The sequence below is a fragment of the Channa argus genome, chromosome 3, assembly GCF_033026475.1.
Source record: "Channa argus isolate prfri chromosome 3, Channa argus male v1.0, whole genome shotgun sequence".
NCBI lineage: Eukaryota > Metazoa > Chordata > Actinopteri > Anabantiformes > Channidae > Channa > Channa argus.
Window position 1 is genome coordinate 2267316 of NC_090199.1, and position 18407 is coordinate 2285722.

At 41.6% G+C, this 18407-nt stretch overlaps 2 protein-coding genes across 10 annotated transcripts in view; one reads left to right on the top strand and one right to left on the bottom strand.

Moving 5' to 3' along the window:
* The window catches only part of LOC137124439 (protocadherin Fat 4), a 44336-nt gene that overhangs the window by 21147 nt on the left and 4782 nt on the right, over positions 1-18407 (top strand). For 2 of the 4 annotated variants that reach the window (XM_067499434.1, XM_067499437.1), the window contains 8 exons: positions 394-504; positions 1182-1373; positions 1714-1811; positions 1901-2062; positions 2138-2323; positions 3381-3455; positions 3545-3581; positions 3727-4479. In XM_067499434.1, coding sequence (XP_067355535.1) covers positions 394-504; positions 1182-1373; positions 1714-1811; positions 1901-2062; positions 2138-2323; positions 3381-3455; positions 3545-3581; positions 3727-3843 — 978 coding nt within the window. In that variant the 3' untranslated portion in view covers positions 3844-4479. Of the gene's footprint in view, positions 1-393; positions 505-1181; positions 1374-1713; positions 1812-1900; positions 2063-2137; positions 2324-3380; positions 3456-3544; positions 3582-3726; positions 4480-18407 lie in introns of those variants that run through there. The other 2 variants (XM_067499435.1, XM_067499436.1) reach the window with 2 other exon arrangements.
* On the bottom strand, positions 4617-18221 carry LOC137124445 (NLR family CARD domain-containing protein 3-like). 6 transcript variants are annotated; one of them, XM_067499470.1, is made up of 15 exons: positions 17653-18219; positions 16976-17066; positions 16806-16892; positions 16269-16373; positions 15852-15956; positions 15285-15389; positions 14979-15083; positions 14557-14635; positions 14192-14417; positions 10263-12024; positions 10002-10175; positions 8489-8662; positions 8070-8243; positions 7438-7484; positions 4617-7301 (listed from the first exon to the last, which is right to left on the bottom strand). In XM_067499470.1, exons 3-15 carry the CDS (start codon positions 16889-16891, stop codon positions 6715-6717), a joined length of 3729 nt encoding a protein of 1242 aa, XP_067355571.1. In that variant the 5' UTR covers position 16892; positions 16976-17066; positions 17653-18219; the 3' UTR covers positions 4617-6714. The 6 variants fall into 6 exon arrangements, with proteins under 6 accessions (XP_067355571.1, XP_067355570.1, XP_067355573.1 ...); XM_067499469.1 differs by having other exon boundaries at positions 16976-17131; XM_067499472.1 differs by lacking the exon at positions 14979-15083 and having other exon boundaries at positions 14192-14430; positions 17653-18221.

Consider the following 18407-nt stretch of genomic DNA (forward strand, 5'->3'; position numbering starts at 1 on the left):
CCAAAAAGGTTTATTCCTTTTCCAGGCATCGTCCACAAGTCCTTATAAACAGAGTCATTAAACCAATTTAAACCAATTTAATCTTTATGGCGCTGAGTCAAATGAATTTATAGCTTTCAGTGACCATGGTGTGGTCCGCTTTCACACGCTAAAGAATATTAGGACTGAACTTAGTTCTAAACAACAATTAACCCATTATGTTATAGAGGAAATAAATAGAAGAAACACTTTTTCCCCCAAATCTTTCTTTTTGTCCTGTAAGACACAAACACACACAGCACTGTAAACGTCACCTCTGTGGTGGAGGTTATACAAACTGTATGAATATTCTGGAGCCTGAAGTGATTCACAGAAATCCTCTTCTGTATCGTGACCCGTTTGTCTCTGTCTCAGGTGAAAGTTCAGGTGGAGGACGTGAATGAGTCTCCGCAGTTTGCCTCTGAGGTTTACAGGGCCTCAGTGTTCAGCATCGCCCCCTATAAAACCCCTGTCGTCTACGTGAAGGTAAACACACCCATCTGCCCTTGTTTTTCAGGAAATGCATTCATAGTTTTCATAAACTCTACAGTGTGTCAGATAAGGACAGAGACGTGCTCTGTCCTCTGCTCTGTCCTCTGGGCCGTGCGATAACAACAGTTGCTGCAGGCTGCACTTTGAACTGAAAACCACGCAGCAGGTTGTTCACACTGAATGATGTGGTTAATCTGTCAGTGAACAGATCACTGTGCACTGACAAGCATCAGCAGGGCACGTCATCGGGAATCTGGAAGGAACTTCGGCAGTGTCCAACGTGTCCAACATTTTCCATGTCCTGCCAATACAGGAGCTGTTGACAGCAGAGCTGACTGTTTAATGTGGATCTTCTCATTTTTCCATATTTAAACATGAAATTGACAACTTGAAGGTCAATGAAGGTTTTTATTCTCGAAACAGATGTTTTTATTGCCACAGTGAAACTTGGAAATGTTGCATATCTCTACTGAACATAATGTAGTTTTTAATAGTCTATGATACATTGATCTTACTTTAAGCTTTAAAAGCTTTATTCAGATTCCTCTAATGGGCCGTTTATTCCTGGTCTTACAGTGACTGAACGACGGGAATGAAAAGAAAACATCACAAAACAAAGAAATAAATCATGTTTTTATCTTATAAGATCTTTTTTTCTCCTCTGTGTCCAGGCCACAGACCCCGACGTCGGGGACGAGGGTCGGCTGGTCTACAGCCTCTCAGCAGAGAGTCCCTACTTCGATGTGGATCCGTCCTCAGGTCTGGTCTACGTGGTGTCAACAGCAGGTCTGGCTGCAAACACGGCTGCATTGGAGGTGAAGGCCACAGACCCTCGAGGGCTCAACGCCGTCACCAATGTGGAGGTGAGTGTGGAGTCAAAACAGCAGAAAAACTGATTTAGAGGGAATAAGCCTGACACTTTATCCTCATTCAGAGAGAGACTGACTGTTAATGTCTTCATTTTAATGCTGTGGTCTGCTTGTCTATTTAAATTAAAACATGCATATAGATTATTCATCCCATGATCATTTCACTGACACTGTGTAAAGCCACAGAATTGTTTAATTGTACACAGGGAGCTGATGATGCAGCCGATTCAAATTGGAGTAAAGTCAAATTCAGTCATTCTCACGGATGAGTTCAATGTTCTTTTCATAAAAATGATGTCTTACAAACCAAAAACACGACTTCCTCTGCTGTCAGGTGTCAGTGCAGGGCAGCGTGAGCAGCAGCGACGTAGTGATCATCTCCCTCAACCAGCCGGCCAACGTGGTGGAGAAGAAAGTCCGCGAGCTGGAGAAGTAACACCGCCCCAGTTCAGGATTCATTGTATTTTCAGGGTCATCGTTTCATGTTTATTAAACTGTTGTATCATCTTTTTCCCCCTCAGGTCTTTGGGAGCAGCCCTGGGCTGGACTGTGAACATCATCGAAGTATCGAGCTCTAACGGAGGAGATGCTGACTCCAGATCACTGAGGGCTGCTGCGAGGACTTTGGTGAGCTTCATCGCTGTTGATGGAGAAGAAGCGGTTTCCTCGGAAGAAGTCACAAAGTAAGAATGGGAGCTGCATGCTGTCAGTATACATCCATTCACCTCACAGAAACATGACCTCATTGCACTTATCAGGAAGCTGCAGAGCCAGTCAGCTGCTGTGACTGAAGGGCTGATCAAGGTGTTTGGGGAAGAGACTCGTTTCGACGTTCAGATAAAGCCACAGAGTCCCACGTCCAACCAGGCTGCAGTCATCGCTCTGGGCGTCCTGTTGGGCCTGAGCATCGTGGGATTGATCGTCACTGTTACGCTGATCATCAGGTGAGACAGAACCATTACAACTGTTAAACTCTGTTTGCAGCCTGTAACTGTCGCCCCCAAGTGGACAAAAGTCAACACGATGCAGATTTTATGAGTCATAGTTTGAACAAAAATGCATTAGATGTTCCTCAGATTTTTACTACTTCTTCCTTCCAGGGGTCACAGCAAATCATGTGCCTCCATCTAACCCTGTCGTCTGCGTCCTCTTCTCTCACGCAGTCCTGCACCTTCTTCACCTCTGCTCCCTGTAACCTCACCATTCCACCTGGGTCCCTCTCATTGACACACATGTATTCTGTCTTACTGCAGCTAAGCTTCATTCCTCTGTTTTCCAGAGCAGACCTCCACCTCTCTAGATTTTCCTCCACCTGCTCCCTGCTCTCACTACAAATCACAATCTCATCTGCAAACATCATAGTCCATGTCTAACCTCATCTGTCAAGCATGAAACCATATTGCTGTTCACAAATGTTCACCTCTGTCCTTAGCCGAGCTTCCACTACTCTTTCCCACAACTTCATTGTTTGGCTCATCAGCTTTATTCCTCTGTAGCTGCCACAGCTCTGATGGGGTGGCGTAGCGACCATAGGGTCAGGTTTGCGCCCCACTCTTCCCAGCCACATGTCAAAGTGTCCCTGGGCAAAACATTGAACCTCCACCCCCAGCCGCGCAGCTCTGGTCCCAAGCCCGGTAGAAATTGGGGAGGATAGTGTCAGGAAAGGTGTCTGGCATAAAAAAAAAAAAAAGTGCCAAACCGACTAAATGATCCGCTGTGGTGACTCTGATCTCGTAAGCTGAAAGGACAAAAAAAACAAACAAAACACATCTGTCCATCATCTGGACACGTCTCGTTCTTTAAAATCGGCACTAGTACGCTTCTTCATTCCTCCTGCATCCTCTCACTCTCCAAGATCTTCTTAAACTAGTCAGAAACTCCACTCTTCCTCCTCTTCAAAGAAGTTAGATTCTCTTGTTTAAATATCAGCAACCCGACACATTAAGTCCTGCTAAGATGATTAACTGTCAAACTTGTGTGTGTCCCCACATTGTGTCTCAGGTTTAAGAGGAAGGAGAAAAACCAAGATTCAGATAAGGAGCGTTTTAACATTGACCGAGCTGCAGAAGGATACACGTAAGTCCTTGGTACAAACTCTAAAACATTCTAGTTCTGCAGGTGACACGTCTTGTGTTATTAATGGAATTCTAATATCTACGTTTCAGGAACTGGTCTCGGAGCGTTTCAGAAACTACCAAAGAGGTGAACATAATCAATTATTCTTCTACAAAGTTTTCAAATGATTTTGTTTGCTTTGTCACATCAGACCTTTTCTCTAAAAGCACTTTGGGCCTCAGCTGTTGTTTGGAAATGTTTTCTATGAATGAAGACTTGTTTTGTGTTTCAGGGACAGATGAGACCAGGGGATGAGCCACAGAGGACGGACAGAGAGACTAATGACAGTGTGAGAATTAAAGGAAACAGAAATGCTGACACTAACAGAAGCTGCACTTCCTCCCTCTGATCTATAAACTACTACTGAACTCAAATTAAATTAGTAAATGTAATCGGTTGTTTTTTTTCGTGTCTCACAAAATAGTAATTTTAAATAATTGTATAATTTATTTCTTGTCAAAATGTGTTACTTTATCAAAACATCTGTTTCCATTACTTTCTCACCAGAATTATTAAATGTTTCTTTCCTGAAAACATCTGTACACTTTTATTTAAAAGATTTCAGATTTGCCAGACATTCATCACCTTTGTGAATCAGCAGAACAGTGTGAAACAAACAGCCAAAGGTTCCAAACAGATCAGGTTCCGATCTATTTTTAATTCAGATTTCAATTGAAAATGTTCCAAACATTGTCAGGATTAAGTGACAATAACTGCAAAGCTTTTTATTGATCCATAGTTTCATTTTCATTAACTGGGAGCAATAAATTAAATTCAGCACAACTTTATTTCTCTACTCTCACTTAACTCAGTTTTGTTTACAGACTCTCTTTTTCTTACTTGTCTTTAACACATTGTATTTGCAAACAATGTAAATAGTTCGGAGAAATTAAACTGGCAAAACCATTTCTTGTGAATCTGTAACAAAATGCACATAAATTGTACGATACATTTTGTGGATAATAAAGTATGAAATAGAAACTGATCAGTGATAAGATTGTTCTAGAGTCACACGGTTTTAAAATAGAAATGTTAATTTCAGAAGGCTACAACTGCAGAATCTCACATCAATGACATGTTTGTGACCTGTGTCATTTTTAATAGAAAATGCAAAGAAGCCAGTGGTGTTTCACAAAGCTTTTAATTTAGTTTTTACACATTTTCCATGTTTTAACATTTATAGGAGCTTGTAGATATATTGTTTCAACTGGTCATTGTTCAGTATAATCATGTTTTTGGTGTAAAATAATAAAATAGCAAAACTGTGAGTCATCCCTGAACATAAAAACATGCCACACAACCCCTGGTCTTCACCTCAAGTGTAATCAGTAAAGAAGCACCTGTGAGCATGGAGGGACTCTGGGTCACTACAGTGTGGGATGGTCTGCTGTTAAACAACAACTGACCTTGGAGCAGTTCTACAAACACCTCAAGATAAAACATGTATATGACACAAAGTTTGAACAACATTTTAAACATCAACTATTATAACTAGTTAAAACATAAAAAGTAACATTTAATCATACTTAGTTTTCCTACACACAAAGTTACCCACCACAGCCCTGTATTCAGACTTGTCACGCTTACTGATACATCCAAATATGGCAGAGTCATCAGAAACCTTCTGAAGGTGGCAGGACTCTGGTGCCACTGATCAGTAGTCTGTGACAACCCTTGGACGTGGTGTCTTCAGCACTGGCATAATGGAGGACGTCACCCAAAGCTCTGGAACCCAAAGGAGACTCAGGCTCATGCTGAAGACATGGTGAAACACTTTACAGGGCTGAGCAGCACAAGCTTTCAGAATCCATGGGCTGACGCCATCTGGGCAAGCAGCTTGCTACTGGGGAGTTTTCTCAGCTGTCTTCTCACATGAGAGTAAACCAAATAAAGTTTAATATCCTATAACATCTAAAGAAACATGTTCCCCATATTTCCCCTCCTGTGTCAAACGGGCTACTTAGTAAAGTCCAGGCCCAGTACAAAGTATTTAAAGTAAGGGCCTCAATCCAATGTCTTATTTGGATGGCCAACACCCCCAGACCAGAATGGTAACTCAAGAAAAATAGAAATTAAATTAATACAACTAACACTTAATAGCAAATGTTATGCCCCTGGTCTTGGGGAATCTAGACATAACACGATATGTGCCACCACTGCTTTCATTCCCAATCAAAACCAGACCAATTGTTGTAAACGGTAGCTATTTTATTCACTTCGGACGTGAGCAATGCCCAAAACAACAAACAAAAACTCTAACACCATCCCTGTCTGACCTAAACAACCAAATAAATACAAAACAAATGACAGGGTCTCTAACCTGAACTCCTCACCCAAAACAGGAGAAAAGGTAGTAACAAAAAGGGCTTCTCACTCCTGCTGTGGCTACCTGGTGCTCAATATGTACAATGAGTTAAATTTACAACTTTTACAGAAATCCCAACTCTCAAAAAAAAGTGCGGAGCTCCCTGTAAGTCCAGTTGAGAGTCGTGTACAGAATGCTGGGTTGGTTGGGAGTGAAAGAGGTGGACCAGCTAGGGCTGCTGTCATGTGTTATAAATGGAGAAGGACGCTCCATCCTGTCCAATCAGGTGGCGACAATGAGTTTGAATGGACCAATCCGTGCCGACCACCTGTGGCTCACAAAAACACAGGAGGAGGAGAAAAAGACAACATAACAATAACACACATAATGACTCGGGTCATAACACAAGAAACTAAACTTAAGGTAAAAGTTAAGTGAAAACATTACCAAACAAACTCAGGTTGTGGCCATCACAGTCTCTAATGGTTGCACCTATTTTAGCAGCCCCTGACTGGCCATGGGGTCCCAAGCCATTGCCTGCCTTGCCTACTGGCAAGGAGCACCTGCATCTGTCATCAATTTAAATCAGACATTAACCGTACTGATCATTTATCTGAGCAGCTGTTTGACATTTTAAGCAGCAAATAATTAGTTTAAAGGTGCTTTAGTCTGTGGGGAAATAATCCACGAGGTAGTTGTTGCTGATGTAGTCAGAAAGAAGGAAAACAGGTGGACAACTGTACTTGGACAGCCTTCCTAGGTATATTTTGTATGTGTGGGGAAACACAGAGGACAAATGAGAGGACAGGAACAGCCAAAATCTGCGCCCTGCTCACAACACATCACCTCTTTTTCAGTACTTCACAGTAACAAATAGTACCAGTGTACTTTGCTACCAAAATACACACCTGCTACCTAAAATTCGTACCAGTTGGCAGGTATCGAACATTGCACATCCTTACTGACAGGAGTCTTTCTGCTACACAGAGACACTGAGGAACCAAATGACCACAACTTAAACCCAGGATAAAGAGGTTCAGTGAATGTGGTGTTGAAGGTGTGGAGGTGGATCAGTGCATCACAGAAGACTCTGTAGAAGGACAGAGAGCCAGCAGGACAGTCCACAAACACTCCTACTCTGTGAGAGACTGGGGACGAGGAGATGCATATTTTTCTGTTGTTGTGCCAGACAGAGTAACCACCATTACAGCAACTTAAACTCCAGGATTGATCATTGTATCCAAAAACACAGTCTTTAATGTCTCCTGTCCTTCTGATTCCTCTGTAACTCACTGCTATATCAACCACCCCCTTCCACTCCACCTCCCAGTAACAGCGACCAGTCAGACCATCACTAAACAGCAGCTGCACAAACTGGTCAAATCTGTCTGGATGATCAGGATATGATTGAAGCTCCTTCAGATATGTCACCTTCCTGTTGTTGTCAGACAGTTGTAGTTTCCTGTTCACTGTGTTTGTGTCGATTTTGAGTTGACAGAAATCTGATGGAGAGAACAAAACACAAACAGCTGCAGTTATTAATCCATCTGACACTTTGATGATGTGAATGAGTGATGTGACAGTTGTGGTTGAATGTTGCTGCTTTGTTTCCATCAATCTCCTTAAAAACACACTTACACTTCCTCACACCTGGTCTCAGCCATCGTTGTCCACTAGGCTCCACCCTGAAAGAGAGGGGGGGTCAGAGCAGCACATTCTCTGTCAGCATGCACACATGGACATTACATGGCTCTCAGACACACACTGATCTATTGTTCTGTAATAACTGAGGCTTGTATAAAAAGGAATTTGACTCCTTATCTTGTACTGATAACAGAGCAGGGAGGTGATATCACTTCTCTAAAAAGAATTTAAAACAGGAGACACACAGAACAACAACGTGCTGTTTGAAATTTGCTGGTTTACAACATGGAGAAGTTCTTTTATTTTCTGTTTCTATAGTGTTGCTTGCCTCCTAACCACTCATTTGATCCATGAGCAGCACTGCACTCTGCTGCTGAAAAGAAGTGGAACAAGTCCTAAACCCCGTCCACTCTGGCTACATATCAGCCACACTTTGGTTTTTGTCACCAAGAAATAAAACAACATAGTAATATTTTTTTTTTCTTTTCTGCTCAGTTCACAGAATGTATTGGAACAGAGTATAGCAGAAAGCTATAATACATAGTTAAGTTATAATTACAGTAAAATTGAACAGAGATCTGTGATTGTAAAATATTTCCAGCTAGTCTCCTTTTATCTCTCCATACCTGAGAGTCTCCAGTCTGCAGTTTGTATCCTCTAGTAAAACAGACAGCTGTTTTTTTCCTGAATCTCCTGGATGATTGTAGCTCAGGTCCAGCTCTCTCAAATATAAGGGGTTAAAGCTCAGAGCAAAATGCAAAGAGTCACATCCTTTCTTTGTGATCAGACAGCCTGACAGTCTGTAGACACACAAAACAACACACAGGAACCATCTGTGAACACTTGGAATATTTGATGCTGTTTGGCTCCATTTTGATCCAGGTAACTGTACATGGATATCCATTAAACATCATGTGTAAATGTAATAATTTATTTATGTCAGTAAAAATCATATCAATCAATCAATCAAAAAAAAAGTAAAATCATTCACTTTTCATCCACTAATGTAGAATAAAATCCGTTGAAAATGTTGATGTATCCTGACCTGAGTGTTTCCAGTTTGCATAATGAAGTCTCCAGTCCAACAGACAGCAGGTCCACACCTGAATCCTCCAGCTCGTTGTCATTCAGGTCCAGTTCTCTCAGACTAGAGGACTGGGAGCTGAGAACTGAGGACAGAGCTTTGCAGCTTCTCTCTGAGAGGTTACAGCTACTCAGTCTGAAAGACAATATTAAAAACAAGAATATTTGAGTTCAATTTGAATGGAATTTTACAGAAATATATTGATGACAATAATCAAAAGTAAATAACCCATTTTGAGCATCATCTTTTTGTTAGTTTTGTTTGACGTGTGCTTTTTAAACAGCTTCTTTCATACATTAACTCCGGACAATGTTCTGTGTTGTTGATTCACACATTGTTCTCACTAAAGAAACTTTGCTTGATTACAGTGAGGGGTCAGTGTATCCAGGAGACTGGCTCATTAAATTAAATTAGGATCCAGGAAAGATGTAAATACACTGAAGCTGTACATCCAAAAAAAAAAAAAAAAAGAAAAAAAAAGGGAAGCCATGAGAGTCACCTGATGGACATTTCATAAACATAAACCTCAGATTGGCTGAAATACTCACTGTTCTTTTTAAATATAATGACAGTGTTGATTCTTGTCATTTAAATCGAAATATAAATGTTGAAATTTACATAAGACAGTAACTAGATGTGAATTTCCTTGATTTTATTAGTAATATTTGTAAATGTTGCATATTATAGTTATTTTCAATTCAACTTTATTTATATAGCGCCAATTCACAACAAAGTCACCTCAGGGCACTTTACAGAATAAAGTCAAGACTATAAAGATGTATAGAGAAAACCCAACAATTCCCCCTGGAGCAAGCTCTAAGCAACAGTGGAGGAAAAACTCCCTTTAACGGAAGAAACCTGCAGCAGAACCAGGCTCAGGGTGAGCAGCCATCTGCCTTGATTGGTTGGGGTGAGTGGAAAGTGGAGAGAGAAAAGAAAAGAGCAACAACACATCTGGCAGGTTGGTTTGACCAGTAGCTGCACACTGGCAGACACATGGCTTCAAAGCCGGGGACACCTGCAGAAAGGGACAGAGAGAGGGAGACAGAGAAGGACAAAGACAACTACGGGAGAGAAGACACAGAGTTAATGACATACAGTGGTGAGAGGAGAGAGTGAAAGGAGTTCAGTGCATCAGGGGGTGGGTCCCCCAGCAGTCTAAGCCTATAGCAGCATAACTATAACTAACTATAAGCTTTATTAAAGAGGACGGTTTTAAGCCTGGACTTAAAAGTAGAGAGGGTGTCTGCTTCCCGAATCTGAACTGGGAGCTGGTTCCACAAGAGAGGAGCTTGATAGCTAAAGGCTCTACCTCCAATTCTACTTTTGGAAATTCTGGGAACCACAAGTAGGCCTGCATTCTGAGAGCAAAGTGGTCTACTGGGATGATATGGTGCTATGAGATCTTCTATATATGATGGAGCCTGAACATTCAGAGCTTAATATGTAAGAAATGATTAACTTGAGACACAACCTGAGAGTTTCCAGAGTACAGTGGGGACTCTTCAGTCCAACAGACAGCAGGTCCACACCTGAATCCTGAAGTTTGTTGTTACTCAGGTCCAGTTCTCTCAGACTAGAGGACTGGGAGCTGAGAACCGAGGACAGAGCTTCACAGCTTTTCACTGAGAGGTTACAGCTACTCAGTCTGGAGAGAAGTAAAAAGTTGTTCCATTTATGTTACTAGCAAGGTCTTCATACAATGACAAACACACTGAACTATCTACATACTTACACAGCTTTGTTGGAGGCTTTAAGCACTGGCAGTAGCCTCAGAAGAGCCACTTCTGAAGCAGAGTATTTCTTCAAATTAAACACATCCAGATCTTCTGATGACAGTAAGATGAAGACCAGAGCTGACCACTGAGCAGGAGACAGCTTATCTGTGGAGAGACTTCCTGTTCTCAAGGAACGTTGGATCTCCTCAACTACAGAACGATCATTCAGTTCATTCAGACAGTGGAACAAGATGATGCTTTGCTCTGCAGAGGGATTCACTTCAATCTTCTTCTTGATGTACTCTGCAATTTTCTTATTAGTCTCTGAGTTACTTCCTGTCTGTGTCATCAGGCCTTGCAGATGTTTCTGATTGGTCTGAAGTGAAAGACCCAGGAGGAAGCGGAGGAATAAGTCCAGGTGTCCATTTGGACTCAACAAGGCCATGTCCACAGCACTCCTGTAGTAGTTTATTACTACAGATTCATGTTCAGCAAATTGTTCTTCTGTCAGCACATTGAATCCACAGCTGAGGAAAGTCAGATGGACATGAAGAGCAGCCAGAAACTCGTGAACACTCAGATGGATGAAGCAGAACACCTTGTCCTGGTACAGTCCTCTCTCCTCTTTAAAGATCTGTGTGAACACTCCTGAGTACACTGAGGCTGCTCTGATATCGATGCCACACTCTGTCAGGTCTGATTCATAGAAGATCAGGTTTCCTTTTGGCAGCTGCTCAAGAGCCAGTTTTCCCAGAGACTCAATCATCTCCCTGTTTTCTGAACTCCAGTGTGGATCTGTCTCAGCTCCTCCATCATACTTGATGTTCTTCATTTTGGTGTGAACCACCAGGAAGTGGATGTACATCTCAGTCAGGGTCTTGGGCAGCTCTCCTCCCTCTCCTGTTTTCAACACATCCTCCAGAACTGTAGCAGTGATCCAGCAGAAGACTGGGATGTGGCACATGATGTGGAGGCTTCGTGATGTCTTGATGTGGGAGATGATTCTGTTGGCCTGCTCCTCATCTCTGAATCTCTTCCTGAAGTACTCCTCCTTCTGTGGGTCAGTGAACCCTCTGACCTCTGTCACCATGTCAACACACTCAGGAGGGATCTGATTGGCTGCTGCAGGTCGTGTGGTTATCCAGAGGCGAGCAGAGGGAAGCAGGTTCCCCCTGATGAGGTTTGTCAGCAGCACATCCACTGTGGTGGACTCTGTAACATCAGTCAGGATCTCATTGTTGTGGAAGTCCAGAGAAAGTCGACACTCATCCAGACCGTCAAAGATGAACACAACCTGAAAATCTTCAAACCTGCTGATTTCTTTGGTTTCAGGAAAGAAGAGATGAACAAGTTCCACCAAGCTGAACTTTTTCTCTTTCAGCACATTCAGCTCTCTGAAAGTGAAGGGAAATATGAACTGTATGTCCTGGTTGGCTTTGTCTTCAGCCCAGTCCAGAGTCAATTTCTGTGTTAGGATTGTTTTCCCAATGCCAGCCACTCCCTTTGTCATCACTGTTCTGATTGGTTCATCTCTTCCAGGTGAGGCTTTAAAGATGTCTTCTTGTCTGATGGTTGTTTCTGGTCTGACTGGTTTCCTGGATGCTGTTTCAATCTGTCTGACCTCATGTTCATCATTGACCTTTCCAGTCCCTCCCTCTGTGATGTAGAGCTCTGTGTAGATCTGATTCAGAAGGGTTGGGTTTCCTGCTTTAGCGATGCCTTCAAACACACACTGGAACTTCTTCTTCAGGTTCGACTTGAATGAATGCTGACAAATTCCTGCAGTAGTTCATGAATAAAATCAAATTAAATTATGTTAGTAATTAAACTGTAAAGGTGACATGTGAGAGCTGACGTAGTGCAACAAAGCTGCCGAAACTAAAACCATGGACAATGTAGTCAGAACATTTGCAACTGGAATATTTTTCTGAAAGAATTGCAAGGGTGCCGATATTTTTGGCTACGACTGTATATGCTATGTATCTTCTATCTATGTGGGATTTATGCTCGTTTTTGTTCAAGTTTTGTTGACTCTGACAGTGTCCTGCAATGCTTGGCCTGCTGGTCTTGGAAATCTTCATTGACCCTGTTTGAACAGTGATTATCTCTTATAACTGATCTGGTGCCCTATAACGAGGATAAATTAAATATATTAAATGAGTATGTTTGCATCATTATTGTGATGCTCCAGTGCAAGGCCTGTTATCAGTATTCATACTATGGTATCAGTATCATACTGATAACTCCATACTGCTACACTACATGTCAGTTTCAAAGAGGGACAAGCCCTCCACCTATAAAAACGGGGCGACACAGCACATGCGACAATTCAGGAGGTAGGCGTGGCCTCGGTGGCCACTCTCCTCAGCCTCTTCTCTCTCCAACCACTTTAATAGTGGGAGACTCCATTGTCAAGAACATTAGATTTTTCAATGTAGCTACTCATTGTTACCCAAAAGCCAGAGTCCCGGTCATTTTTCATAATCTCCCTGAATTACACACTCTCCCATCCTCAATCATTTAAGTGATTGTCCCTTTGAGGTCACGTGACACTTCCTGTCAACAATCTGAGCTGACATAAAAGGGATTTTAATGACATGTTCACCTTTCTCAGTACCTGTGGTAAGTCTGTCATTATTTCAGGCCCTATTCCCATATTAAATATCAGAATAGGGCGTTTCTGCAAAATCCTCAGCCTCCACACTTGGCTCCAGTCTAATTGTAGGTCTCAAGATTTTATTTACATTGACAATTTTAATCTCTTCTGGGGCAGATCCTCCTTCCTCAGGAGTGATGGGATAATATTCTGTGGGACTGATGCACTGGGTGGGTATATCATTAAACTGGTTTGCTTCATATTTGTGTCATAGGAAATCTTGTGTCTCCATTGACAATAAAATGTCATCCCCCTCCCCCTCTGAGTATGGTGTTCCCCAAGGATTGATACTTGGCCCAATGCGTTTTCAGACGAGACTTCCTCTCTCGTGATGTCATACCAGGCCAAGCTAGAAGAGGAGATGACAGCTTTCTGGAATGAGCTAGATGGTTAAATCTCCCTACCCTGTTGACCAAAGAAAACCAGGATCTTCTCCATTTCACCTAAGGGCATTTTTGGGGCTGCTGTCACATCAACGCAGAGGAGATGCAAAGAGAAGAAACGGGATGACCAAGAAATTATCTGCCGAGAAAATATCTCATTGCCACTCAGCACCAAGCATTCACACAGGCTATGGCGCAACCACTTTCCAGCTTCAGAATCCCTAGGAAGCCTAAACCTCAGGTGACCCAGGCAGCTGATCTGGCTCCACAGAGAGCACCAGCTCCGAAAGGTCCGTGACAGAAAAGCCTTAATCTCAGCATCTAGTTCCAGGTCTGTGCACATGTCTGACCACACACACACACACACACACACACGCCTACAAAGTAAAGAGGTCACAGAGGAGCAGACAGGAGGAACGTGCTTCTGGTTCCATTCATACAAAATCCATATTTATTTGTGGTTTACAACATAACTTGCTGCACATTCAGAAAACGTTTTATTTTTCTGATTTGCTGCTTTGTTCTCACCAGTACCACTCTCTCTCTTCATTCACTCATTTTCTTACTGACTCTTACTCGGGCCAGTATTTAACCAGGTGTATTTTATTTGTACAGTAAATCTTTGTTAGTTTTCCATTTGTTTCTTTTGACATCTATTTTATCTGTGTGTATATTTAACTCCAGCAGCAGCAGTGGAAAGAAGGAGGATGAAGTTTTATTATGACAGTAATCATGTTAGTGCTAATGTGTTCCTGCCCAACACAGCACAAACATGGACAGAAAGGGAAGAGTTTGAGGTTAGTTCCTGCCTCTGAACTTCATCTTAATCTGTGTAAATCATTTCTTTGACACATCAGCAAGTATCCAGATTCTCCATCATGGTAAATGTTTATGTAAATCCTCTTACCTCTCTGCAGACAGTCAGCCAGCTCCTGCTGCTTCATTCTCCTAAGGAAGTTTAGTATGATCTTCAGAAATGACTCGCTGCTGCTCTTCTGCTCTCCATCTTCACCATCCAACACATCCTCACTGTCCCTCTGAGTATCTGAGTATTCTTGGTCATCTATTCTCAGAATGTTCTGGATCTTCTTCAGCTCCTTCTTCACAAAAGTGATAATGTTCTGCTCCAGCAGCTGGAACAGAAAACTATATGAATACTATAAACATCAGGTCCATGTTGGACAGACTGACAATCCACTGATCTAAAAAGTGCAGAATGGACATTACTGTGAACAGAAGAGATGGAAAAGTACGAGCTGTACATGTACAGACCTTAAATAAGGAGTCCAGGTTTGTTCGATGCTGTTTGGCAGACTGACCAATGGGAACTTCTGAACTCTCCTGCTCAACTCTGTGAGGAAATCATGACAGTCATCATTACAAATGCAGCTGAATCGTTTTTGTATAGAATTGTGGCCCATGTATCAAGATATGTATTGAATAGTTTGAATTCAAACCCATAACTACAGTGGAATGTTTAGAAAAGCTATTATCATTTTGCCAATATTCAGACTTATTTAAACATTAGCTGCTATGATGTTCCATTCAAACAGTGCAAACCAGTAAGCGAGAGCTTGTTGCTCCCAGTGTAAATGCTGCTGAGAGAGAAGAAGTTTTACAAACTGGAGACCTCATTACAAAGAATCAGATACAAAGATATTAGGATGTTTATCTAATGAGTTTTAAACCCTTACTCATGAAAAACACTGCAAGATTCATCTGTTAAGGATGTAGAACTTTTCTCTAACAGGTCCTGGTTCCTGGATGTTCCACTAGTTTCTGGCTCCTTCAGTTTTTTCCTGAAGGACAGAAAATAATTTGCATTGTACTAAGTAAATTAAAAGAAATGAAAGTAAGTTAGGCAAAAGAATCAACTTTGTTCTAAGAGCAAAACATCACAAAGTGCTTCACAATAACGACATTCAAAAAACAAGTATATAGTACATATGTGCTTCGTTCACATATCACCTGTAATTAGATCATTGCTTTTTACAGCTCACCTCTTTGCAGCACGTGGTTGCTGTCCTTTAAAATTAATCCAACCATCTTTTGACTGGGTAGTCTGATAAGACACACAGCTGGCTTCAGGTTCAGGTCCTGCAGACCTTTTGGACACAGAAGACAAATGGTATGAGAGAGGAACACGTAAAGCCACATATGTTCACTTTAGCCTCTTTCACACATGTGCTGGAATCCTGATATTCTCCACGTTTTACCCAGAGGCAGTTTATGTGAGAATGCAAATGTCCGACTGAGACACTTTAGAGTTTAGCCAGACTTTGTATCCTGTGAGCCCCCTAGTCCAAACCCCCTTTCCACCTAGTTTGACTATTCAGGCCAGGTGAGAAACAAAGCACCACCCTGAAGGATATAACTGGGTCCCCTGACCAACTTCCCTCAGACTGAAGAAGCTACTTGGATAAGGAGCAAAACTTTAACCACTAAGAAGAAAGAAGCCCAGGTGACAACTCAGCCATGAAGGAGAAAGGCAAACCTCACCCTGCTGTGCACATATGTGCTTTGTTCACATACCACCTGTAATTAGATCATTGTTTTTTACAGCTCACCTCTTTGCAGCACGTGGTTGCTGTCCTTTAAAATTAATCCAACCATCTTTTGACTGGGTAGTCTGATAAGACACACAGCTGGCTTCAGGTTCAGGTCCTGCAGACCTTTTGGACACAGAAGACAAATGGTATGGGAGAGGAACACGTAAAGCCACATATGTTCACTTTAGCCTCTTTCACACATGTGCTGGTGAGAAACAAAGCACCACCCTGAAGGATATAACTGGGTGCCCTGACCAACTTCCCTCAGACTGGAGAAGCTACTTGGATAAGGAGAAAACTTTAACCACTAAGAAGAAAGAAGCCCAGGTTACATAACTCAGCCATGAAGGAGAAATGCAAACTTCACCCTGCTGTGCACAAATGTGCTTTGTTCACATATCACCTGTAATAAGATCATTGTTTTTTACAGCTCACCTGCTTGCAGCACGTGGTTGCTGTGCTTTAAAATTAGTGAAATCATCTTTTGACTGGGGAGTCTGGCAACACACACAGCTGGCTTCAGGTTCAGGTCCTGCAGACCTTTTGGACACAGAAGACAAATGGTATCAGAGAGGAACATGTAAAGCCACATGTGTTCACTTTAGCCTCTTTCACACGTGCTGGAATCCTGATATTCTCCACGATTTACCCAGGGAACCTTTGTTTCATGTCATACCTCTCTGTCTGCACCCTGGTTACTGGTCTCTACTACACAAAATATAAAATATTACACGATTATACTGTTAAAGGTGCCAAATACATTCATAAAAAGAAAATATCCTGTCAAACAGTAAAAATATTTCAACAACTAGTAAGTTTTAACAAAGTAACTGAAACATTTTGAAGCAGCACAACTGCCCTTTAAAGTGCATTTAATCCCATTTTGAAAACTTCAAGTTTTAAGGTGCATTAAAATCTGCCTCCCTTAATGAAACAGAAGTCAGCAACATTACAATGCGAGTAACAGCTCACCTGTTTGCAACAACATCAGGTAAACCATTATTCTTAGAGAATCTGCAGCCAGGTTCAGGTCCAACAGAGTCTTGTCTCTCATCCATCCTGATAGAGAGGAGGACACCAGACATGTCATAGAACTTCTCTCAATAAATAACTTCTTAAATATTATGTTAATGAATGGTTACCTCTTTCCAGCAGAGGGTTTTCATCCAGTTGACCAGTCGCTCTTAGAAGACCGGAAAAGTCTGGAATCAGACTATGGGATGTGCAGCTTCTCTGGTCGTGAACACAACACAGGGGTCAGAGTGAATAATAATGGTGGAGCGATTGTTGGTGCTGAGCTGTGACATGGAGAAGAGACATGGACAGTTAAAGATCTATCAAGAAGACCTATTTATTGAGCTCTAACAAAGATAAAGTTAAAGCACTTTAGTTTCTTTTGAAAGATTATTATTAGTGTAATGTTATGTCTTAGTTTGATGGTAATGATGTCTTCAGATAGATTAGATGCTTACATCTCTATATATAAATGCTATATAGATACTTTAGTCCTACGGGGACATGTTGGGGTTGCAGAAGCTATTTCCATCAGGAAGAAATAATGATAATAACACTCATCTCCAGCTAAGTCCTGCATTCAGTTTTACTTCAGTCCACAAGTAGTCAACTCAAAGCAGTGTAAGACAGAAAAGACAAAATGCAAACACCTGTACACAACTTCACACTATAAGACTTTGTAATAGTACCTGTAAGCACACGAGATGAATAATACTTTGAATATAGATTAGGTTTTGTAATAATAAATCAAGCTTTTTAAATTGCTGGACACTATTACTGTTTTAAATATGTGAATATTTCTCACCTTTAAACTAAAATCTGGCCTAAGGCCACAAAAACAAAGAAGGAAATAGGCCCAACTCGTATGATCCAGGAAGTTTTTACCACGTGAAGTCACAGAAGCTGACGAACATTAAAAATCCTCCAATTGTTCCAAGTCCAGACTCAAAATATATTCAAACATTCATTTTTAAGTAAAAGCGTTTTTAACGAGCACGGCAGATTGCGGTCTCTGGCCCCACCCAAGACAGCGGATTGTCCGTCTGTTTAAAGGTAGGAATCCGTAAGCTTAAACAATCCAGCAACAGATTCCTACTGTAACTAAACTAACCACGACAATGTTAATTAGTGAAAAATCTCCGTTAATGTCGCGAGTCACATAATTACTGTCACAAAGAAGGAGGTTTGGACCAAGAAAATATTCTGCGTCACAGTGTGAATGAAAGTGAAACTGTATTTGGTTACGTGACAGGGTGGTACAGTCCAGTGCAAGGTCCACAATAGTGATGTGTCATGAGCAAAAGATGCGGATCTGAGAGCCGATGCTTTGTAGTGAAGAGCCGGCTCCCAGTTTTTTTCCTTTCGCTGCTTACCTCAGTGCTCAGCCTGAGCTCTGCTAAAGGCAGAACTTTGTTTTGATTGGTCAGCAATGGCATCGCAGCCAATCAGATGTGAGGATTAGTGATGGGCGGCTCGATACCAAAAAAAAATCGATATTTCGATTTTGACGGCCAATTTTTACATATCGATTCTCAAGTTAAAATATCGATATTTTTTGTT